The 23,659-nt window shown below is 47.2% G+C and overlaps 1 protein-coding gene across 13 annotated transcripts in view; it reads right to left on the bottom strand.

Annotated features, from left to right (window-relative positions):
• PPP6R2 (protein phosphatase 6 regulatory subunit 2) overlaps positions 1-23,659 on the bottom strand; it is a 134,707-nt gene that overhangs the window by 102,861 nt on the left and 8,187 nt on the right. For 10 of the 13 annotated variants that reach the window (XR_009155957.1, XR_009155958.1, XR_009155959.1 and 7 more), the window contains exons 3-8: positions 11,604-11,859; positions 8,043-8,229; positions 6,721-6,858; positions 6,024-6,089; positions 5,139-5,251; positions 3,265-3,378 (exon numbers count right to left, since the gene is read on the bottom strand). Coding sequence is in view for 10 of the 13 variants with exons in the window: in XM_058189831.1 (XP_058045814.1) it covers positions 3,265-3,378; positions 5,139-5,251; positions 6,024-6,089; positions 6,721-6,858; positions 8,043-8,229; positions 11,604-11,830 (845 nt within the window). In the remaining 3 variants the exon portion in view is untranslated. Of the gene's footprint in view, positions 1-3,264; positions 3,379-5,138; positions 5,252-6,023; positions 6,090-6,720; positions 6,859-7,092; positions 7,218-8,042; positions 8,230-11,603; positions 11,860-13,606; positions 13,662-14,223; positions 14,467-23,659 lie in introns of those variants that run through there. The other 3 variants (XM_058189827.1, XM_058189828.1, XM_058189835.1) reach the window with 3 other exon arrangements.

The following is a 23,659-nucleotide window of genomic DNA, read 5'->3' as shown; positions in this document are numbered from 1 at the left end:
TTATTTTGATATATTGATCATCAATTGTGTTGTAAATGTTGTACCTTGATGAACGTATCTTTTCTTTTATGTACACTGAGAGCATATGCACCAAGACAATTCCTTGTCTGTCCAATCACACTTGGCCAATAAAAAATTCAATTCAATTCAATTCAATTCAATTCAATTCAATTCTATTCTATTCTAAATGATCAAATCTTGTAATGCCTGTAAAATCAGCAAAATTGGAAGAACCTGCCTTTGCCATAAGAGTGCTACTTTCATATCAGAGCAGGATCAGATCTGAGCAGCAAATGGAACTGCTTCTACCAGGAGGCTGCCTTCTGCTCAGCCCAAAACTCCCATCCTGCCTTCTGCCCGGCCCCTGTTGGGCACAAGTTTGATCCTTCGGCAAAGCCTTAGACAGTGATCTGACCCATCTGATCAACTGGTCTGATCCTTCGGCAAAGCCCTAGAGAGTGATCTGGCCCATTGCTCTTTAAGGGAAGGCTACACATGGCTTCTGTTCAGGAGATCTTCCCCCGCAGGAGTGTTATTGGGCTCCTGCCTGGGAGAAAGAAGCGGTACGCTTCATCTAGAAATTCTGCAGGGCGAACCAATGCCTGAGGTTGCACACTGGGCGAAACTGAAACCAAGCCAGCACTGTTCGAGGTGGACACCATTCAAGAAATATCAGAACATTGGCTCCAGTGACGTCACCGCTCCTGCCGGGTGCTCTAACAGGGCACTCCGTGTTAGAAGATCGTAAAAGTCAGTGAAACAGTATAAATCACTGTTCACTGAGCTTAGCATACCCTTTGGGCATAAGAGGGTTATGCAGAGTTGTGGAAAAGTGGTAGATCTAGACAGGGGGTTTGCTCTTAAGAGCGAATTTTCCTGGATTTATGATCCCACCGAACTCCACTATCTCCAACTTCAAACGCGCTCCTGTTTTTTTTCAGGAAAAAGGAGTAGGGGGTCATTTCTGCTCAAAAGGACTTATTAAATTGATTGATTTTCTAAGCAGACGGGAATTTCACAAGCGTTCGATCTTTGATGTAGAATCAACACGGCAAGTATACCGACTCCCTTTTTGAAACCTGAAACCTTTCTTTGTCTCTGATTAATTGACTTTTAAAATGGCGTCTGAAAGTGAAAGTAAAATTTTTTAGTACAACAAAGTAGCGTTATTTGTGGATTGTTACAAACGGAGTTCTCTTATACTGAAAGGAGTAAAGGAAAGTTGTTAAGTTTAAATTCCTGATTCTTTTGAAGACAGAATGGCAGCTAAACCTTTAAAGCCTTCTGGAAGAAGGGGATCTGAACCAAGTCTTGAGGATATATTGAAAGTACAATTAAAACTTTCTGAAGATAGGCAAAAAGAGATGATGGAGAATTTTAATGCAAAAATAAGAGAAGATATTCTCATGGCAGTTCAAGGATTGAGTAAAAAAATTGAGGGATTGGAAGAGGAAATGCAACAGATCTCTCAGTCAAATAAGCATTTAGAAGACAAAATGAAAGGTGTTCAGAAAAAAGTGGATCAAAATGAAGATCAGGTTGTGATATTACAATATAAACTTATGGAAGGAGCTCTTAGAATTCGTGGTATGCAAGAACAGCAAGGAGAAGACTTAAGAAAAATTATATCAGAAGCATTGGCTGAATTTATTGAAGTGGAACCCCAAGAGGTAGCTTACCAAATTGATAAAATATATAGAGTTAACTCCTGGATCGCAAGACAGAGAAAGCTTCCTCGGGACATTGTGGTTTATTTTGTGAAAAGGACTATGAGAAATCAGATTCTGCAAGTTTCATATCAGACAACTTCAAAAATTGGAGAAAGATCAAAAAATTGGTATAATGCAAAGGGAGGAAAATTTAATAAAGCAAATTAGAAATCAGACCCAGGAGCATATAAAGAGATTGTATAATGTGTTGCTTGAAATAGATTCAGAAAAGGATTTGGTAAAGGACTGTATGATAAAATGGGCACAGAATATTCAGGAACCAATAATGTTGGAAACATGGGAGAAAATCTGGGTTAGAAATGTTAAGTTTACACAAGCACAGAATTTAAGGGAAAATTTTTATAAGATAATTTATAGATGGCACTTAGATCCCAAAAAATTATCACGTATGTATCCTAATATCCAAGCGAAATGTTGGAGGTGTGATTGTGATGACGCTACATATTTTCATATTTGGTGGACTTGCAAGAAAATTAAGGTCTTTTGGATAAGAATTTGGTGGATTATTCAAAATGTACTGAAGAAGAAGATAAAGTTCCTGCCACAATTTTTCCTTTTGGGAATTATAACGGATTGTACAGGGATTGAGACTAAACTGATTCTGAATTTAATAACAGCAGCAAGACTGTTGATTGGACAATACTGGAAGAAAGAAGAGGTACCTACAATAGAAGAATGGATACTGAAAGTCATTAATTTGGCTGAGATGGCTAAAATCTCAGCTTTTTTAAAAGACAATACGCAGGAAAGATATTTAATTGAATGGAAAAAATGGATTGATTATCTACAAAATAGATATCAGATTAAGAAATATCAGATTGCCTTTGAATAATTAGAAAGTTATTTTATGTAATGGGGAGGGGGTTGGGAGATGAAAAGCTTTGGATGTGGTTAATTGGATTGGAAGGGAAAATTTTATTCTATGTTTGGTTTATGTATAACAATACCTTGTGATTGACCCGGGAAGCCGGGGGAGGAGGGGAAGGGGGTTTTTTGGGAGGGAGGGGGGAAAAAAAGGGGGGGGAAATGTCTTTGGGTTTTTTTTTAAACGCTTTCAATAAAAAAAAAAAAGAAATATCAGAACATCGGACCCACCACTGAATTCCTGACAAGCCATTGGGGATGGCTGTGCCTAGAATCACAGCTGGGAGGGACCTCGGCGATCTTCTAGTCCATCCCGCTGTCCAAGGCAGGAGTCCTTATACCATCCCAGACAAACAGCTGTCCGGTCTATTCTTGAAAACCTCCAGCGATGGAACAGTGGCAACTCCAGAAGGGAAGCCGTTCCACTGATTAACCATTCTGTCAGGAAATTCCTCATTTCCACATTGGCCTGCATGACCCAAAGTCTTGGCTGAATTCAGCCCCTAAACTGAATTCAGCATAACTCAACCGCTGTGCTCACACATAATGCAAGCAAAGAACCACCTCAGGGCTTCATAAGGTGGCATGCCCAATTGAAGGAAGCGGTCAACCGCAAAGCCAGTCGGACTTGAAGGAGCACAGCGGAGCCTTGCAGAACCTTTCCACTTACCCAGCTCTCCTCGGCTCAAGTAATGTCAGCAAAACTTGTGTCCCGTTCACAACGCAGGTCTCCGTCAATCCCTCGTCAAACACGTTCTTCAAAAGCTGCTCCACACACTCCTGCCTGAGACACCAAATGCAAGTCGGAACCATGGGAGAAATTCGAGCTAGCCACTCTGTAGCTAAATGACACAGGTGATGTCACATGACCACACCAACTCATGATGGTCGTGGTGGCCTTCCCAACTGGAACCCCCGAGACCACAGCATCCCATGGCCACACAATTGCCACTGGCAACTGCACTTCTTGGAATCCAACAGTGAGGGCCACAAATTGTGATTGCAAGACCGTGGGATGCTGCGACGCCACCACTGCTAGGAAGAGGTATACACATAAGTGTCACAGGCAGACCTTGACTTAGGAGCTCAGACGGGGCCAGAGTTTCCACTGCTAAATGACATGATCAGAAAGCGTTACATCGCTTAGTGACTGCAATCCTGGAATTCTGGCTGCCATCACTGCCCGAGAACCACAGTCATTAAGCGAAGAGTGTCTCAGGTAAGGAGCACAGAGGGTGCTGCAAGGGGCTGTGGGAGGAGGACTGGTGCAGGCTGTGCACAAACTGGGGATGCTAGAATGCTGTGCAAACTGCAGCCACCCCAGGAAGCCTCAGCTGCCCCAGCAATGCAGCACAAAGCAGCCCTGCCCAGGAATCCTCAGCAGGGCTACCACTCCCCCCATCCATCTCTGCCCTGTGGGCCGGCCTGCATGGGGGCACTCGTTGGCATCGGTGCTGGGGCTGAGACCTGGGACCACCAGCAGTCTCAAATGGCCCCCAAGCCTCAGCTTCGGCCTGTTCTAGTGAGGCTTTGGGGGAGCGAGGCCGTCTGCTGATCTCCAAAGAGCCCATCTGTTCTCCCGAGACCTGGACAACACCAAAAGGCTTCCGAAGGATTGGGGGGGGGGGGGATGGAGCAGGAGGCTCAAAGAAATGAGATACGGGGCTTGGTGAAGGGGTGGACCGCATGGCCTGGAGAACAGCACGAGGCGGCAAAGGTCAGTGGGGCACAGCAGAAGCTGTGGAGTGCGGGCAGTGAAGGCAGCCAGGGCTTCGGGCAACGGTGCTGGCGTGGCTGGCCGCCGCACGGGGCTTGAGGCGTCCATTCTCCACGGAAGTGGCCACAGGGGATAAAGCAAAGGCCCCGGCGCTGCTGCCAATGGACACTACTGTGTAGGGCTGCCCAAGGGGCTTGGCTCGGGGGCAGACAGGTAGGTGGTGAGCTGCAGCGTCCTTCGGGTGGGTTGTTCATGAGGGCACCCAATCTGTGACCGTATGACTGCAGGAGGGGCTGCACAGGCTTCAACCTCTGGTACAAATGGCACAAGTCCTTTCCTCCAGCTTTGTCACAATTTTGAATGGTCGTAATGGACTTCCTGCAATCCCGGTGCAGGCAGCCTGCTGAATGGATCGCAGTTTATTTTCCACAGTCTCTCAGCATGCAATCCCACCCCTCTGTGGATCTCCATCACCTTGGCTTCCAGCCCTGGGAGTGGGAAGGCACATGGACAGGCTGTCCACACACGATACACAAACCGCATACCCTCCTGCACTGCCCATCTCTGGCACCTCCTTTCTTCCCAGGAGCTTCAAGGGATTCCTTTCCTCTCCCCCCAACCACCCCCCAACCACCTCTTGTGGTGAGGCTGGCTCACGCGTGGGGTATCAGCACCAACCTAAAACCCACGTCACACCACCAAAGCTCCCTCCTTTTCCAACATGAGCTAAGTCCAACTCATCCCGGAAGGCTCGTCTTAGCCAAGCTGCAGCCTGACTTCCCCAGACCCCCTCCCGCCCAACTGCTGCCACCTTCTCAGGAACTTACGACTCTAGGGAAGCCAGAAGAGGGTCCAGGCCAGCCACTTCCTGGAGCTGGTTGCTCTGATCTCTGCTCAGCCTGATGATATCACACAAGGTTTGAGAAGCATTGGATTGTCTCTGCAAACCGGGCAACAAGTCATTCCTGGCAAGAGGGTCCTTCAAAGGCCTGAGCAATTCCTCCCAACCCCTTGGAAATGGGAGAGCAGTAGGTCCCCTCCATAGTTGCACCAAAATCCTCACCACCTTGAACAATGGGATGCTCCTTGGGATTTCTGAACTGGCCCTACGTTCCTCCATTATGTTATGCATTAGTTAATTCTGACAGATTTAACAATGAGTTGTAGTCTCTGATGCATTTATTCTCTCTATCGTAAAGAATCAACCAGTTGGTATTCTACTATTTCCTTACACCTGCTTTTTAAATGTGTCGATTTTGCATTTCTGTATTCATTAATTGGTATCTTTTTATTATTCAACAGAAGTATTTAAGCTCAGTAACAGCTATCCTTTGTTCCGTGAATCAAGCTGATGTGGGCTTGTTCAGCAAACCACTGTAAGACCAGGAATGCTTTAGTGTGACAAGGAAAACCGGCACCGACAGCTGAGAAGCATTTCCCCAAAGAAGACAACGGGCAAAACCCTGAGAGTGAAGCTACCTCTCAAGGCCTGGGGGAGGAAGGCAGGTGTCCAGCCAGGACAGGAGCTGGAGTCCAGGCAACCTTTCAACCACCAACCACGGCCCAGGAGCTCTACCGAGCAGGACCCCACCTCTCCAAAGGACCCCTCCCTGTGAAGGAGTCCTTAGAGTCAGAGTGGGAGGGATGAGGCTCCCTCAGGGCTCTCCCAGAATGCTGGCCTCCCACCCCTCTTCTGGTCAAGGGACACTCACATCTTCATCCTGATGAGGGCGGATCAGCTCCAGCAGCCTCTGAACGAGTTTTGCGTCATTCAGCCACTGCAGGACAAAGAACAAGTAAGCGCAACACCTTTCCCGATGCCCCATCTGAACCTTGGGTGCACCACTATGGCCACAGCCCCTTGCAGGCTTTATTCCCAGAAGCTCCAAAGAGGTCCCAGCTTGGAAGTGGCCGAGTCCCACAGCAGCCAAAGAAAGGCTTCCCGCCCCCCTCCCTGGCCCCAGCACCAGCAAAGCAACCTCCAGCCGAGTCTGCCGATCTGCTGGGAGAAAAGGGGCTCCCAGAACAGGCACTTCTCAGCAACTCACACTGAGCCCTGCAAGGAAGCCAACACAGACACACAGACACACACACACACAAACACACTGCCATTCCCAGCAATCAGGCTGAAGGCGGCCAGCAAAGGGGAATTATCCTACACAGACAAAACCCCTGCTATGGAGCATCCCCCTCTGGTCACATATGCTCCATCCAACAGAAGGAGGCCCCTATCCAAACCCCAAGGGGTCCTGCGCCCTCCTGAATGCCAGAGGGGAAGCACCCGACCCACCCAGGCCTGCCGGGGCACGGAACAAGAGCCTAGCCTCTTTAAAGGGGGCAATCTCCCAATGCAGGCGCCTGTCCCGTCCCAGCCACAGAGCGAAGGGAAAGCAGAGGAGCAGCCCTGACCTGCAGCACATCCTGGCGAAGGGGAGCCGGCTCCACACAGCTCACCAGTCGCAACAGGAGGTCCATCATGGCAGACGTCTCAAGATGCTTCAGCACCAGATCGACAAACTCAGCTTTCTTCCTCAGGAATGAAATCACCTGGGGAAAACCACCACGACAGTGAGCCTCATTAAAGCTCTTAATTTTAAGCAGGTGCACCTTACAGCTAACATTCACAGAGGACATGCAGACCCCCCCACCCCAGCAGGGGCCAACGGCTGGAAACCCCACCAACTGGAATCAGCCCTGGAAGGAGGAGACGAAGCAGCCCCCCCGCCCCCCCCACCACCCGGTCCTCTGGGTGGATCTTGAGATAACGGTATTGAAAACTACCAAAAGGTTAAGTGGCGCAAGGGTGAAGCACAATCTCCACCCCGCCCTTGCCAGAGATCATCCAAACGTGCAACCAAGTGGGTCTCTTGCTGAGGGTCTTGGTCCAGATAATCTCTTCCATTCAAGGCCTCCTGAAGTTGCAGCACCATCACTTTCTAAACCACCTTCCCCAGAAAAGGAAGGTTAGAAAGCGGACAGAAATGATCCAGCACGGTAGATCCACAACGGCTTCTTGAGGAGTGGGCAAACCAAAGCTTCCTTAAGAAGCAAAGGAATAACCCCCTCACTCAAGGAAGCGTTCCCCACCACTAGAGCCCATTCACACAACACCACCTCTGGGGATGCGTTAACCAGCCTGGAGACACTGGGAGCTGAAGAGCGGTGGCGGCTGAGCTCACAGGCTGAAGGACCCTGCCTGCCTCCGCAGCTCCGGCAGCTTCAGGCTGTTCCCAAGGATTGGCAGGGAAAGGCTGAGCTGCAAAGGCAAAACCGTCTGCACCCCAGAGGAGTTCACAGCTCCTTTGGATCTGGCCCAGTTCGACTGCGCGGTTGTTCTTTTTTAAATCAGCATTATAGGACGACCGACTGACACGACATTTCAGGGAAACCATCAATAGAGCAGAAGAAAGCAGAGTCCTTTCGGAATCCCTACCCCAGGCGGCCTCGGGCAGCCAGAACGATCTCTCTGTCCAGCCCAGCCCGCAGAGGACAGCGAGGCACAAGCAGATGCTCTGGCCACAGAACACAATAAATGCAAGGGCAATGTAAAATAATTGCTATGGGGAAGCAGCCTTTTTACTTGGTGAGGAAGAGAAAGGGTATCTAGCGTCCGTCTTTCCTTCTGCCACAGAGGAAAAGGCTCTCATGAACCTTCTCCCAATAAGTTGAAGGGGTGGGGAGTGGGGGCTGGCTTAAAGGGAGTCGGTATGGCAGAGGAAAGAATCCCTCACCTGCTCTGCTTTCCTAGAGATGAGGCTGCCGATGGTCTTGCTGAAAAAACTGGCCAGCAAGGGGTTCAAGGGAGGCTCCTGGTCCAAGAAGCCGTAGAGGACGTCCCACAGGGCCTCGTCTCCCCCCAGCCGGTCGCTGATCTGGGGCACGTCCGAGGTCAGCAGCTCGCAGGCCGTGTTTGGGTACCTGCAGGAGCAGAAGCAAAGTCAAGGCTGAGGACAAGCGGGGCCTCGTCTGGTCTCCCTAAGAGCGGCCGACGGAGGACTGCCGAGGGCCACCACCCATGGCTTGAAGGCCACGTGGAACATGGCAAGAACACGCTCGGGCAACACAAAGGGGGAGATACTGAGTTCTGGTGATAGGGCATTCGTAGACACCAATGCCAGGCATGGGGAGAATTGGGGGGGGTGTCCCGTAATCCTTCCCAATCAGTCACTTTGGGGGGGGGGGATTTCTCTCTGCAGTGCTTTACTCAGGAGGATGTTTTAACAGAGGAGAATATTTTAAGAACGAGTAGGCTGATTCAAGAAAAAGAAATGAAAATGTTTTTATGGTACATATCCAGGGTTAAGAGAAGGGGAACAAAGAACTAATTTGAAAGAAGTTCCTTCAGCTGGCTGCTTCCTCCTTAATCTCTCCCTCTAGAATAGAATAGAATAGAATAGAATAGAATAGAATAGAATAGAATAGAATAGAATAGAACTTTTTATTGGCCAAGTGTGATTGGATACACAAGGAATTTGTCTTGGTGTATATGCTCTTAGCGTACATAAAAGAAAAAATACCTTCTTTTTTTTTATGTAGTCCTGGTGATTGGGACTGAGACCCCATGCCCCTTCCTTAGGCAGGCAGTGCAGCGCAGGGAAGTGGGGGGGAGGGGAGTGGACCTGGGCTTTGGTTGGCTCCGGAGAAAGAGCTCCAGCCTGGAACCAAGGACGAAAGGAGAAGTGGGGCTGCCCCAACCTCTCCATCTGGTTTACTAATTCTTTTTCTCTCCAGGCTCCAATGGCCTCTGCTCAACATCTGGACTGACCCCGTCTTTCTTTAACTCTTTTGTGTCTGAATTGCTGGAGAGACAAGGCATATCTCTCTCTCTCTCTCTCTCTCTCTCTCTCTCTCTCTCTCTCTCTCTCTCTCTCTCTCCAATAACATTACAGCTCTATTTTGACAAAGGGGCTTTGGGGTTTCCGGAACAGCCCTTGATAATATTAGATGGTTAATGTAGAAAAAGGGGCCCTTGCATTGCAGGGCGGAGGTTTCATTTGCCTGCAATCGGAACGGGACCACCTCGAAGCCAGCTCAGGGTTCAAGATTTCAAGAGAGCAGACCTCAATAAGCAAAGGGGAAAGGATTCCACGGATGGAAAACCCTTCAGTTCAGGGAGATTGAGAAATTCTAAAAAAAGCAAAGAGAGTTGAGATGCTCACACAAACAATACCAGAGAGAAAGAACAATGGGAGCTAGACTGATACCGTTACCTAGTCTGGTAATGAAATGTTTGCAAGAAACTAACCAACCTCAGAGAGCACCAAGGACACCACAAAAAGGACAAGTTTAAAAAATGGAAAGAGCAGCACATAATGAAAGCAGAGCATAGACAGTCCTCGACTTACTACCATCATGGAGCCTGCCCGTTTTGGTTGTAAGTCATAACGGTTGTAGAGCAGTTGTCATGTGACTGGACACACGTTACAACCTCCTTTGCCAGAGTTATTAAGCAAACACAAGTCAGAAATCGTGGTTGTGGTCAAGCTGAAAAAGCTCAATGCAGCTGCTGGTTGCCGAGGGCTGAAAAGGCAGCCATGGGACCGCAGGGGCTTCAGAACCGGGTCACAAGTACCTTTTGTGTGGCCCATCGTAATTTTGAATGGTTGCTTAGTGACCGGTCACAATCTGAGGACAACCTGTATCAGGGAATAGCCCAAATCTTGTCCGCTTTCTTTGCGCCATTTCCTCCTTCAGAACCTTCTCCACCCTTCTCCCCTTCCCAGCTGTGCTCCCCACAAATGACGAGCCTTCTGCCGTTTTCCTCTTTATATTCCTGAGCAGAGGGAGGGAGGAAGCTTGCCCCACTGTGGTCCCTGACTTCTTTGACACGGCTGTCAACATGAGGATATTCCCAGGAATCTTCCACAGCATGGACAGGTGAAGAAAACTGAATGAGTACCAGGAAATGTTTACATTTTGCAGCCCCTTGTGTAATTTGAGCACAACATCAATGCATATTCCACACGTAGACTAAGTACAGCTTCAGTTTGTCAATAGCTCAAATGGCTCAAATCAGAGTCGATCACTAACCGAGAGGAGCTATGAGAGAAATCTTAGGCGCTCAGCTGGGTTTGCTCTTTGTGGTTGAAGTGGGTACCACCCCTATGTGCCTAGACCAAAAGAGCGCACCCACCCACCCCCAAGACATGGGAAAGAAGGCTAGAGGTGCCTCTGGGTCCAGCAAGAGGTTGGAAAACGCCGGACATTAATCAGGCCAGGATTTGTTAGACGTGGGGAAGGTTTCCAACAACTGCCAACCAGCCCAAGCCAGGCCATCCTAGTGAGTTCCACCTGAGAGCAGAAGCCAGGATGCTGGAAGATTCTCCGAGAATTTCACTCTGTGACCCACAGGTAGCTCTCGCCATGACCGAGGTCAAAGGGCAGACTCGGCCATTAGAAAGGAACTGCACAGACCAGATCCACATGGGAGGTGTGCCAAGAGGAGCCCAGCGATGACCCCACAGGCAAAGACCAGAGTTGGCCCATGGAACCCACCCCCCAGGGAAAGACCAGGACTTCCGGGACAGTGCACCCTGACAGACAAGGCAAAGGCAATGTTTGGCAAACACCAAAGACAGCGTCTCACCAGGGAAGCCCCTGTAAAGCCTGGTGACAGAAATGTTACAGGTTGGAGCTGCTGAGCTGCATCTGGGCAGCTGCAACCTGATCCAGAAAGCAGGACGCACCCTTCCCTGGACCAGAGAAGAACCTGAGGCCATCTGCCAGAAGGCGGAAGCTTCGACTTGCAAAATGACCGTGACCAAAACATTCCAGTAAACCCACTGAGGAAAAGGGTTGGGTGGGAGAAACGCAAGGACCTGGAGCAGCTGGGGGAGGGGTCATAACCCAGATCCGAGAGAGAAAGGCCACAAATGCCACCCAGCTGAAATTGGGCCTCCGTCGACCTCAGGGACTGGGAAACGGTGGTTTCTGCCAGAAGGGGTGAAGCCAGATGTTAGAGCCAAGGGCGTACTTGTTTTGTCCACATGCAAAATCTGTATTTATGTTTAAATTACCTGTTATTTATCATATCCCATTACCTATCACTATTTTGAAACGATCAGATTTTTGCCCAGTGAAGTATATTGAAAAGTCACAGGTTTCACTGAAGCATACTTACTTTTCCTTAGGATCCTTTCTTATACTATTCTGATTGCTCAGAGGTCAAGAGGCGCCTTCTGAGCACTTCAGCACAAGGAGGAGGGGTGGCCTGACAGCAGGATCCCTGCTGGGTCTCCCTGCGGAAGTGCAGCCACGCACCTCTGACCCAGGCTGGCCAGAAGGATACGTACTTGAAGCGAACTTTCTCATCCACGTCCAGGGGAGGCTGGCGGGTGATCAGCTGCACCAGTTCCTCCATGCACGGCTGCCGACAGAGGAAGTCCACCAGCTTCCGGTTCTGGGCTTTGCACTCCTGCAGGATGTCATCTTCATCCATCAACTCCCACAGAGTCACATCCTCTTTCTCCAGCAGTTTGTCAACATGGGACGTTGTGTTCAGATCAAACTTCCAAAACATGATGGGGATGGGGCCGCACTCACACCTACCTGATGGAGGGAAGAGGAGACGGCATTATCCCTGCTCTGCCAACACCAACGCAGCCCCTGCATTCCGCTGCTTTCTGGCTTCCCACAGGAAAAACTGGGCGTTATCAGACTGATTTCTCCTTGGAAAAACTCCCATCTTTGCTAATTGGGCAGGAACGCAGAACGTCCCTGTCTCTGATTACTGAGAACAAACCAGCTGGGAGTTTAATACAGGTACTCCTCAACTTACGCCCACAACTAAAGTTTCTGTTGTTAAGTGAGACATTTATTAAGTGAATTTTGCCCCATTTTACAACATTTCTTGCTACAGCTGTTAAGTGAATCACTCCAGTTGATAAGCTAGTAACCTGGTTGTTAAGTGAATCTGGTTTCCCCATCGACTTTCATGAAAGAAGGTTGCAAAAGGTGATCACCCTGGAACACGGCAATGGTCGTAAGTATGAACCGGTTGCCGAGCATCTGAATTTGGATTACATGAGCATGGGGATACTGCAAAGGTCGCAACTGTGAAAAACCATCATAAGTCACATTTTTCAGTGGCATTGTAACTTTGAACGGTCACTAAATGAACTGTTGTGTAAGTCAAGAAGCCCCTAGTAAACCAGTGCTTGCCCCTGGCCAGTAAAGGGGAGCTTACTGCCCTCAGCCCAAGACCTGATGGTGGTGCTGGGCAGACAGGAGGCTGGCCTCCCGCCCACCTATTGCAGAGAGGGAGGGAGGGAGGGAGGGAGGGGCTCAGTCGGGCAGAGGGTGGAACTCTCTTTACAATCGGATTCAAGTTTGTCATCTGAAATAAAGGTGGAAAAATCAAGGCAAGGTTTCTTCATCGCCTGCAGCATCTGCAAGTTCTGCTCTGCAAATCCAAGGTAGCTGAACAGCAGTCATTCTTCTTCTATTGAATGGTTATTATTTGCATACAGAATAATTTAAGATGGGCTTTTCCTACTATTCAACACATTGTTGAGAGATTTAGAATGAAAAAGCACTGAAAAATACTCTTGGACAGCATTCACTTTCAAATCTACTAAAGTTTTTGCAATCTGATAACCATCGCACAAAAAAGATGTTGTACAACTAGGAAAAAAAATCACAAGTCACAACCAAACTGACCAGGGAAATAGAGAAGTTCCTTTTGCAGGAGGCCTATAACAATTGGTATGGCTTATATCATAGACTACTCAGAAAGAGGCTCACTGTTCTGTCCTCCCTCACCTCCGTCCGAGTGATGGCTTAATTAGCCGGCACTATCAGCTCTGGCTGCAGAATAGCCAGCGTCTGCCAAGAGCCTCGGTTATCTTCCACGACGCTAGTGAGTCACCTAGAAACAAACTTCAGCTCTTAAATCAGTGGATTTGCCTGTTACAAAGAGACACAGCAGCTCTCGCTGCCTTTTATATCTGGTGGGGTGTGGCTCCATGACTCAGCACTTCCTAGGCCTGCCCCACCCTTGCTTCTGTTGTTCCCTCCTCTCCTGCCTACGAAACCTAGGGTTCAACCAAGCCTGATTGCCGTCAGCTGGGTCTGCAGGCATGGGGGTGGGGAAAGAGTCAGGGGAAGGAGGCCTCGTTATCTCTTTCACCTGGCCTGCTTCTGGCTCCTGGAGCTGAGCCAGGGAAGCCGGTGCTCCCGAGGTAAGTCCTGATGGCCCTTCCCCCTCACTGTCCAAGTCACTTTCTGGCAGCAGGCCCAGCTCCAAGTCACTTTCTGGCAGCAGGGCCGGCTCGGGGGACGCAGACACAATACTCACTCTAAGCACGCTCACCACAGCCTGTTAAAGGATTCTCAAATCACGCAGACTTTTGAAGGTTTCCTGGCAAAAGAGTCAAAAGCTTCAGCCTTCATGAACTCACTCCCCCCTCTCCATCTTCGTCTCTCTAACTCCCCTTTCCTCAGTTTTAAAACAGTACAGGAGCTCCAGGTGAATCTTGCTTCTTTCATCATGATCCGTAATCAAGAGGCTTTACCGCTTCTTTGTCTGAAGGCAAAGGTCGCTTCCTTCTTTCACACCATATTAGAAGGCTGGATAACCCACCAAAACGAAGGAAATGCAGACTCCTATCACCAACCTTGGTCCAATTAGGCAAACTGCCAAAGGCCTTTCTTGGCAAAAGTTCAGAAGACACCAATACAAAATCAATGCAACAAGATGACGCTGTCAACTTTGTTTTCCAGCAAAGCCCAAACGCCATTGCTGGTCTTTTAAGCCTTATGGGCCAATCATCTCTTGCTTGAGCTGCTCTTGCCTTCTGGCAGCTCTTCTCATGCGTGCATTAAGAACAGGCTCCTCTTGTTCCTCTGCCTCACTATTGTCAGTCTCTGGAGGCTCTAGAGTCCACATCTCACTCCCCGATGGCCCGGACCCACCTCAGCCTCCGATGCTGAGCCCTCATCCGGGCCTTCCCCAGCCTCCAGGACTGGTCCACGCTCTTCCTCAGCCTCATCGCTGTCCGACTCCGTTGCCAGCTCTGCAGGCTGCTGCAAGACCACAACACGCTTTAGAACCCAATGCTGGCAAACCAGAGAGTCTGTGGGTCCTGTTCCTACCACTACCACATACACACCTGCCCTGCCTCCCAGAGGTGGTGGTCACTTTAGTCATTTTTTTTTTATTGAAAAAGTTTTTACAAAAATTTTCACACATCCTTTTCCCCCCCTACTCCATCCCCTCCCCCCTCCCTCCAAAACCACCCTCCTCCCTCCCCCGACTTCCCAGAACAAACACAAGGTATAGTTCAAAAGAAAAAACAATCATTTGCTAAATTTTCCCTAACACAAATTATAATCCTCCCCTTCTTCTCAAATCCTAACTTCTCCCGTACAAATCAGAGATAAATACATCCTAATCATTCAAAGGCAATCTGATATCTCTTAATCTGATATCTATTTTGCATATATTCAATCCATTTTTTCCATTCAGTTAGATATTTTTCTTGTGTAGTGTCTTTCAAAAAGGCTGAGATTTTGGCCATCTCAGCCAAATTAGCAACTTTCAATATCCATTCTTCTATTGTAGGTAACTCTTTTTTCTTCCAGTATTGTCCTATCAGTAGTCTTGCCGCTGTTATTAAATTTAAACTCAACTTAGTCTCAATCACGTTTACTGGACCCGTGCCCCTCCTGGTTGGTGCTGGCCACACAGGAGGTGACACGAGGCTGGCTCCGGAGGATTATCAATGCTTCTCTGTTGGAAGGGGTTTTCCCTGCCGCCTTGAAAGAGGCGGTAGTGAGACCCCTCCTCAAGAAGCCTTCCCTGGACCCAGCTGTTTTGGGAAATTACCGTCCGGTCTCCAACCTTCGCTTTGTTGCGAAGGTTGTTGAGAGTGTGGTGGCGTGTCAACTACCCCAATACCTGGATGAAGCTGTCTATCTAGAATAGAATAGAATAGAATAGAAATTTTTTATTGGCCAAGTGTGATTGGACACACAAGGAATTTGTCTTGGTGCATATGCTCTCAGTGTACATAAAAGAAAAGATACGTTCATCAAGGTACAACATTTACAACACAATTGATGGTCAATATATCAATATAAATCATAAGGATTGCCAGCAACAAGTTATAGTCATACAGTCATAAATGGAAAGAGATTGGTGATGGGAACTATGAGAAGATTAATAGTAGTGCAGATTCAGTAAATAGTTTGACAGTGTTGATGGAATTATTTGTTTAGCAGAGTGAACTGTTCTTGTGTCTAGTTGTTCTGGTGTGCAGTGCTCTATAGCGTCGTTTTGAGGGTAGGAGTTGAAACAGTTTATGTCCAGGATGCGAGGGCTCTGCAAATATTTTCACGGCCCTCTTCTTGATTCGTGCAGTATACAGGTCCTCAATGGAAGGCAGGTTGGTAGCAATTATTTTTTCTGCAGTTCTAATTATCCTCTGAAGTCTGTGTTTTTCTTGTTGGGTTGCAGAACCGAACCAGACAGTTATAGAGGTGCAAATGACAGACTCAATAATTCCTCTGTAGAACTGAATCAGCAGCTCCTTGGGCAGTTTGAGCTTACTGAGTTGGCGCAGAAAGAACATTCTTTGCTGTCCTTTTTTAATGATGTTTTTGATGTTAGCTGTCCATTTTAGATCTTGCGATATGATAGAACCTAGAAATTTGAAGGTTTCTACTGTTGATACTGTGTTGTCTAGTATTGTGAGAGGTGGAAGTATGGAAGGGTTTCTCCTAAAGTCTACCACCATTTCTACGGTTTTGAGTGTGTTCAGTTCCAGATTGTTTTGGTTGCACCATAAGGCTAGTCGTTCGACCTCTCGTCTATATGCGGATTCATCATTGTCTTGAATGAGACCAATCACTGTTGTGTCATCTGTGAACTTCAGTAGCTTAACAGATGGATCATTGGAGATGCAGTCATTGGTATACAGAGAGAAGAGAAGTGGGGAGAGCACACAGCCTTGGGGGGCCCCTGTGCTAATTGTACAGGTATTTGATGTGATCTTGCTTAGCTTCACCTGCTGCTTCCTGTTTGTTAGGAAGCTTGTGATCCACTTACAAGTCTGTTCCGGTACCTGTAGCTGGTTTAGCTTAGTTAGAAGAATGTCTGGAATGATGGTATTGAATGCTGAACTAAAGTCTACAAAAAGGACCCTTGCATAGGTCTTTGGAGACTCAAGATGCTGTAGGATGTAGTGCAGAGCCATATTAACAGCATCATCTGTTGATCTGTTTGCTCGGTATGCAAATTGCAAGGGGTCTAACAGCGGATCCGTGATGGTTTTCAAGTAGGAAAGCACTAGCCTTTCAAAGACCCGTTCCAGTCCGGCTTCCGACCCGGATATAGCACGGAGACGGCTTTGGTCGCATTGGTGGATGATCTCTGGAGGGCCAGGGCCAGGGGTTGTTCCTCTGCCCTAGTCCTATTAGACCTCTCAGCAGCTTTTGATACCATCGACCATGGTATCTTGCTGCACCGGTTGGAGGGTTTGGGAGTGGGAGGCACCGTCTATCGGTAGTTCTCCTCCTATCTCTCTGACCGGTCGCAGACGGTATTGACGGGGGCAGAGATCGACTGCGAGGTGCCTCACTTGTGGGGTGCCGCAGGGGTTGATTCTCTTGCCTCTCCTGTTCAACATCTACATGAAGCCGCTGGGTGAGATCATCAGTGGTTTTGGGGTGAGGTACCAACTGTACGCTGACGACACGCAGCTGTACTTTTCCACCCCAGGCCACCCCAACGGCTATCAAAGTGTTGTCCCAGTGCCTGGAAGCCGTCAGGTCTGGATGGCGAGAAACAGGCTCAAGCTCAATCCTCCAAGACGGAGTGGCTGTGGATGCGGCACCCGGTACAGGCAGCTGCAGTTGCAGCTGACTGTTGGGGGCGAAACATTGGCCCCAGCGGAAAGGGTGCGCAACTTGGGCGTTCTCCTGGATGAACGGCTGTCGTTTGAAGATCATTTGACGGCCGTCTCCAGGACAGCTTTTCATCAGGTTCGCCTGATTCGCCAGTTGCGCCCCTTCCTTGACCGGGATGCCCTATGCATGGTCACTCACGCTCTTGTTACCTCCCGCCTGGATTATTGCAATGCTCTCTACATGGGGCTCCCCTTGAAGAGCACCCGGAGGCTGCAGTTAGTTCAGAATGCGGCTGCGTGGGTGATAGAGGGAGCCACACGTGGCTCCCACGTAACACCACTCCTGCGCAGACTGCACTGGCTACCTATGGTCTTCCGGGTGCACTTCAAGGTGTTGGTTACTACCTTTAAAGCGCTCCATGGCTTAGGGCCAGGGTACTTACGGGACCGCCTTCTGCTACCGAATACCTCCCACCGTCCCGTACACTCACACAGAAAGGGGCTTCTCAGGGTGCCGTCCGCCAAGCAATGTCGGCTGGCGGCCCCCAGGGGAAGTTCCTTCTGTGTGGGGGCTCCTACCCTCTGGAACGAACTTCCCCCTGGATTACGCCAACTGCCTGACCTTCGGACCTTCCGCCGTGAGCTCAAGACCTATTTATTCATCCGTGCGGGACTGGCTTCGTGATTTTTAAATTTTTAAATTTTATATTTTTAGAGAGTTTAATTTTAATAGGATATTGTTTTATATCTCAGCCCATATATAATAAGTTTTTTAATTGTTGTTTTAATTGTATATTGTTCTATTTTTATTATCGCTGTGAACCGCCCTGAGTCCTTCGGGAGAAGGGCAGTATAAAAATCTAATAAATAAATAAATAAATAAAAAATAAATTACTGTACAGTCCGTAATAATTCCCAATAAGAAAAATTGCGGTAGGAACTTTATCTTCTTTTTCAAAACATTTTGTATACTCCACCAGATCCTTATTCAAAAATCCTTAATCTTCTTACAAGTCCACCAAATATGAAAATATGTAGCATCATCACAATTACATCTCCAAATTTCGCTTGCATATCTGGATACATATATGATAATTTCTTAGGGTCTAAGTGCCACCTATAAAACATTTTATAAAAATTTTCCCTCAAGTTCTGTGCTTGCGTAAATTTAACATTTCTAATCCAATTTTTTTCCCAATTTCAAAAATATTGGTTCTTGAATATTTTGTGCCCATTTTATTATACAATCCTTTATTAAATCCCTTTCAGAGTCTATTTCTATCAACAAATTATACAATCTCTTTATATGCGCCTGAGTTGATTGATTTATAATTTGCCTCACTATTGTCAGTCTCTGGAGGCTCTAGAGTCCACATCTCACTCCCCGATGGCCCGGACCCACCTCAGCCTCCGATGCTGAGCCCTCATCCGGGCCTTCCCCAGCCTCCAGGACTGGTCCACGCTCTTCCTCAGCCTCATCGCTGTCCGACTCCGTTGCCAGCTCTGCAGGCTGCTGCAAGACCACAACACGCTTTAGAACCCAATGCTGGCAAACCAGAGAGTCTGTGGGTCCTGTTCCTACCACTACCACATACACACCTGCCCTGCCTCCCAGAGGTGGTGGTCACTTTAGTCATTTTTTTTTTATTGAAAAAGTTTTTACAAAAATTTTCACACATCCTTTTCCCCCCCTACTCCATCCCCTCCCCCCTCCCTCCAAAACCACCCTCCTCCCTCCCCCCCCCCCCGACTTCCCAGAACAAACACAAGGTATAGTTCAAAAGAAAAAACAATCATTTGCTAAATTTTCCCTAACACAAATTATAATCCTCCCCTTCTTCTCAAATCCTAACTTCTCCCGTACAAATCAGAGATAAATACATCCTAATCATTCAAAGGCAATCTGATATCTCTTAATCTGATATCTATTTTGCATATATTCAATCCATTTTTTCCATTCAGTTAGATATTTTTCTTGTGTAGTGTCTTTCAAAAAGGCTGAGATTTTGGCCATCTCAGCCAAATTAGCAACTTTCAATATCCATTCTTCTATTGTAGGTAACTCTTTTTTCTTCCAGTATTGTCCTATCAGTAGTCTTGCCGCTGTTATTAAATTTAAACTCAACTTAGTCTCAATCACGTTTACTGGACCCGTGCCCCTCCTGGTTGGTGCTGGCCACACAGGAGGTGACACGAGGCTGGCTCCGGAGGATTATCAATGCTTCTCTGTTGGAAGGGGTTTTCCCTGCCGCCTTGAAAGAGGCGGTAGTGAGACCCCTCCTCAAGAAGCCTTCCTGGACCCAGCTGTTTTGGGAAATTACCGTCGGTCTCCAACCTTCGCTTTGTTGCGAAGGTTGTTGAGAGTGGTGGCGTGTCAACTACCCCAATACCTGGATGAAGCTGTCTATCTAGAATAGAATAGAATAGAATAGAATTTTTATTGGCCAAGTGTGATTGGACACACAAGGAATTTGTCTTGGTGCATATGCTCTCAGTGTACATAAAAGAAAAGATACGTTCATCAAGGTACAACATTTACAACACAATTGATGGTCAATATATCAATATAAATCATAAGGATTGCCAGCAACAAGTTATAGTCATACAGTCATAAGTGGAAAGAGATTGGTGATGGGAACTATGAGAAGATTAATAGTAGTGCAGATTCAGTAAATAGTTTGACAGTGTTGATGGAATTATTTGTTTAGCAGAGTGATGGCCTTCGGAAAAACTGTTCTTGTGTCTAGTTGTTCTGGTGTGCAGTGCTCTATAGCGTCGTTTTGAGGTAGGAGTTGAAACAGTTTATGTCCAGGATGCGAGGGTCTGCAAATATTTTCACGGCCCTCTTCTTGATTCGTGCAGTATACAGGTCCTCAATGGAAGGCAGGTTGGTAGCAATTATTTTTTCTGCAGTTCTAATTATCCTCTGAAGTCTGTGTTTTTCTTGTTGGGTTGCAGAACCGAACCAGACAGTTATAGAGGTGCAAATGACAGACTCAATAATTCCTCTGTAGAACTGAATCAGCAGCTCCTTGGGCAGTTTGAGCTTACTGAGTTGGCGCAGAAAGAACATTCTTTGCTGTCCTTTTTTAATGATGTTTTGATGTTAGCTGTCCATTTGAGATCTTGCGATATGATAGAACCTAGAAATTTGAAGGTTTCTACTGTTGATACTGTGTTGTCTAGTATTGTGAGAGGTGGAAGTATGGAAGGGTTTCTCCTAAAGTCTACCACCATTTCTACGGTTTTGAGTGTGTTCAGTTCCAGATTGTTTTGGTTGCACCACAAGGCTAGTCGTTCGACCTCTCGTCTATATGCGGATTCGTCATTGTCTTGAATGAGACCAATCACTGTTGTGTCATCTGTGAACTTCAGTAGCTTAACAGATGGATCATTGGAGATGCAGTCATTGGTATACAGAGAGAAGAGAAGTGGGGAGAGCACACAGCCTTGGGGGGGCCCTGTGCTAATTGTACAGGTATTTGATGTGATCTTGCTTAGCTTCACCTGCTGCTTCCTGTTTGTTAGGAAGCTTGTGATCCACTTACAAGTCTGTTCCGGTACCTGTAGCTGGTTTAGCTTAGTTAGAAGAATGTCTGGAATGATGGTATTGAATGCTGAACTAAAGTCTACAAAAAGGACCCTTGCATAGGTCTTTGGAGACTCAAGATGCTGTAGGATGTAGTGCAGAGCCATATTAACAGCATCATCTGTTGATCTGTTTGCTCGGTATGCAAATTGCAAGGGGTCTAACAGCGGATCCGTGATGGTTTTCAAGTAGGAAAGCACTAGCCTTTCAAAGACCCGTTCCAGTCCGGCTTCCGACCCGGATATAGCACGGAGACGGCTTTGGTCGCGTTGGTGGATGATCTCTGGAGGGCCAGGAACAGGGGTTGTTCCTCTGCCCTGGTCCTATTAGACCTCTCAGCGGCTTTTGATACCATCGACCATGGTATCTTGCTGCACCGGTTGGAGGGTTTGGGAGTGGGAGGCACCGTCTATCGGTGGTTCTCCTCCTATCTCTCTGACCGGTCGCAGACGGTGTTGACAGGGGGGCGGAGATCGACTGCGAGGCGCCTCACTTGTGGGGTGCCGCAGGGATCGATTCTCTCGCCTCTCCTGTTCAACATCTACATGAAGCCGCTGGGTGAGATCATCAGTGGTTTTGGGGTGAGGTACCAACTGTACGCTGACGACATGCAGCTGTACTTTTCCACCCCAGGCCACCCCAACGAAGCTATCAAAGTGTTGTCCCAGTGCCTGGAAGCCGTACGGGTCTGGATGGCGAGAAACAGGCTCAAGCTCAATCCCTCCAAGACGGAGTGGCTGTGGATGCCGGCACCCCGGTACAGGCAGCTGCAGTTGCAGCTGACTGTTGGGGGCAAAACATTGGCCCCAGCGGAAAGGGTGCGCAACTTGGGCGTTCTCCTGGATGAACGGCTGTCGTTTGAAGATCATTTGACGGCCGTCTCCAGGACAGCTTTTCATCAGGTTCGCCTGATTCGCCAGTTGCGCCCCTTCCTTGACCGGGATGCCCTATGCATGGTCACTCACGCTCTTGTTACCTCCCGCCTGGATTATTGCAATGCTCTCTACATGGGGCTCCCCTTGAAGAGCACCCGGAGGCTGCAGTTAGTTCAGAATGCGGCTGCGTGGGTGATAGAGGGAGCCACACGTGGCTCCCACGTAACACCACTCCTGCGCAGACTGCACTGGCTACCTATGGTCTTCCGGGTGCACTTCAAGGTGTTGGTTACTACCTTTAAAGCGCTCCATGGCTTAGGGCCAGGGTACTTACGGGACCGCCTTCTGCTACCGAATACCTCCCACCGTCCCGTGCGCTCACACAGAGGGCTTCTCAGGGTGCCGTCCGCCAAGCAATGTCGGCTGGCGGCCCCAGGAAGTTCCTTCTCTGTGGGGCTCTACCTCTGGAACGAACTTCCCCTGGATTACGCCAACTGCCTGACCTTGGACCTTCCGCCGTGAGCTCAAGACCTATTTATTCATCCGTGCGGGACTGGCTTCGTGATTTTAAATTTTAAATTTTATATTTTTAGAGTTTAATTTTAATAGGATATTGTTTTATATCTCAGCCCATATATAATAAGTTTTTAATTGTTGTTTTAATTGTATATTGTTCTATTTTTATTATCGCTGTGAACCGCCCTGAGTCCTTCGGGAGAAGGGCAGTATAAAAATCTAATAAATAAATAAATAAATAAAAAATAAATTACTGTACAGTCCGAAATAATTCCCAATAAGAAAAGTTGCGGTAGGAACTTTATCTTCTTTTTCAAAACATTTTGTGTAATCCACCAGATCCTTATCCAAAAAGCCTTAATCTTCTTACAAGTCCACCAAATATGAAAATATGTAGCATCATCACAATTAGATCTCCAACATTTTGCTTGCATATCTCGATACATACATGATAATTTCTTAGGGTCTAAGTGCCACCTATAAAACATTTTATAAAAATTTTCCCTCAAGTTCTGTGCTTGCGTAAATTTAACATTTCTAACCCAATTTTTTTCCCAAGTTTCCAAAAATATTGGTTCTTGAATATTTTGTGCCCATTTTATCATACAATCCTTTATTAGATCCCTTTCAGAGTCTATTTCTATCAACACATTATACAATCTCTTTATATGCGCCTGAGTTTGATTTATAATTTGTTTTACCAAGTTTTCTTCATTCTGCATGATACCAATTTTCTGATCTTCTTTCCACCTAGCTCGTAATTGCCCATATTGGAACCAAGTATAATTTCTCCCTTCTTCTTTTAATTGTTACAAGGATTTTGATTGTAAATTATCTCTCTCAAAATATAAAAGTTCTTTATAAGTAATCATTTCCTGTTTCTGTTCTATATTTATATTCTCTATTGCATGCCTGGGGTTTGCCCAAATAGGAATTTTATAATTCAACTTGTAATAGTATTTCTTCCAGACACGCAGAAGACCAGTTCTTAACACAAGGTTCTTAAAGGCTCTATCCAGTTTTTTATCATACAATAAATACGCATGCCATCCATATAGTAAATCATAAACTTCTATATTCAAGATCCTTTCCTCTGTTAAGTTAAACCAATCACTTATTACCGAAAGAGCAACTGCTTCATAATATAATTTAAAATTGGGCATTTTTAAACCTCCCCTTTCCCGTATGTCTTGAATTATTTTATTTTTATTTATTTATTAATTCAATTTATATACCGCCCTTCTCCCGAAGGACTCAGGGAGGTTTACAGCCAAATAAAAACAGAGTTACAAAAATTAAAAAATATTTTAAAATCTAAATTCAATTAGGCCGAAACAAATAAAACAGTAATAAAACCATGATAAACCCCACATTTAAAATACGTTAGGCCAGCCCTGCATGATAAAACAAAAAGGTCTTTAACTCGCGTTGGAAGGTCCAGAGGTCGGGGAGGTGGCGTATCCCCGGAGGCAGCTCGTTCCAGAGGGCAGGAGCCCCCACGGAGAAGGCCCTCCCCCTGAGCA

Source organism: Ahaetulla prasina, chromosome 7 (assembly GCF_028640845.1).
Source record: "Ahaetulla prasina isolate Xishuangbanna chromosome 7, ASM2864084v1, whole genome shotgun sequence".
In the NCBI taxonomy this organism is placed as follows: domain Eukaryota; kingdom Metazoa; phylum Chordata; class Lepidosauria; order Squamata; family Colubridae; genus Ahaetulla; species Ahaetulla prasina.
This window is presented reverse-complemented; position numbering and strand designations above follow the sequence as displayed.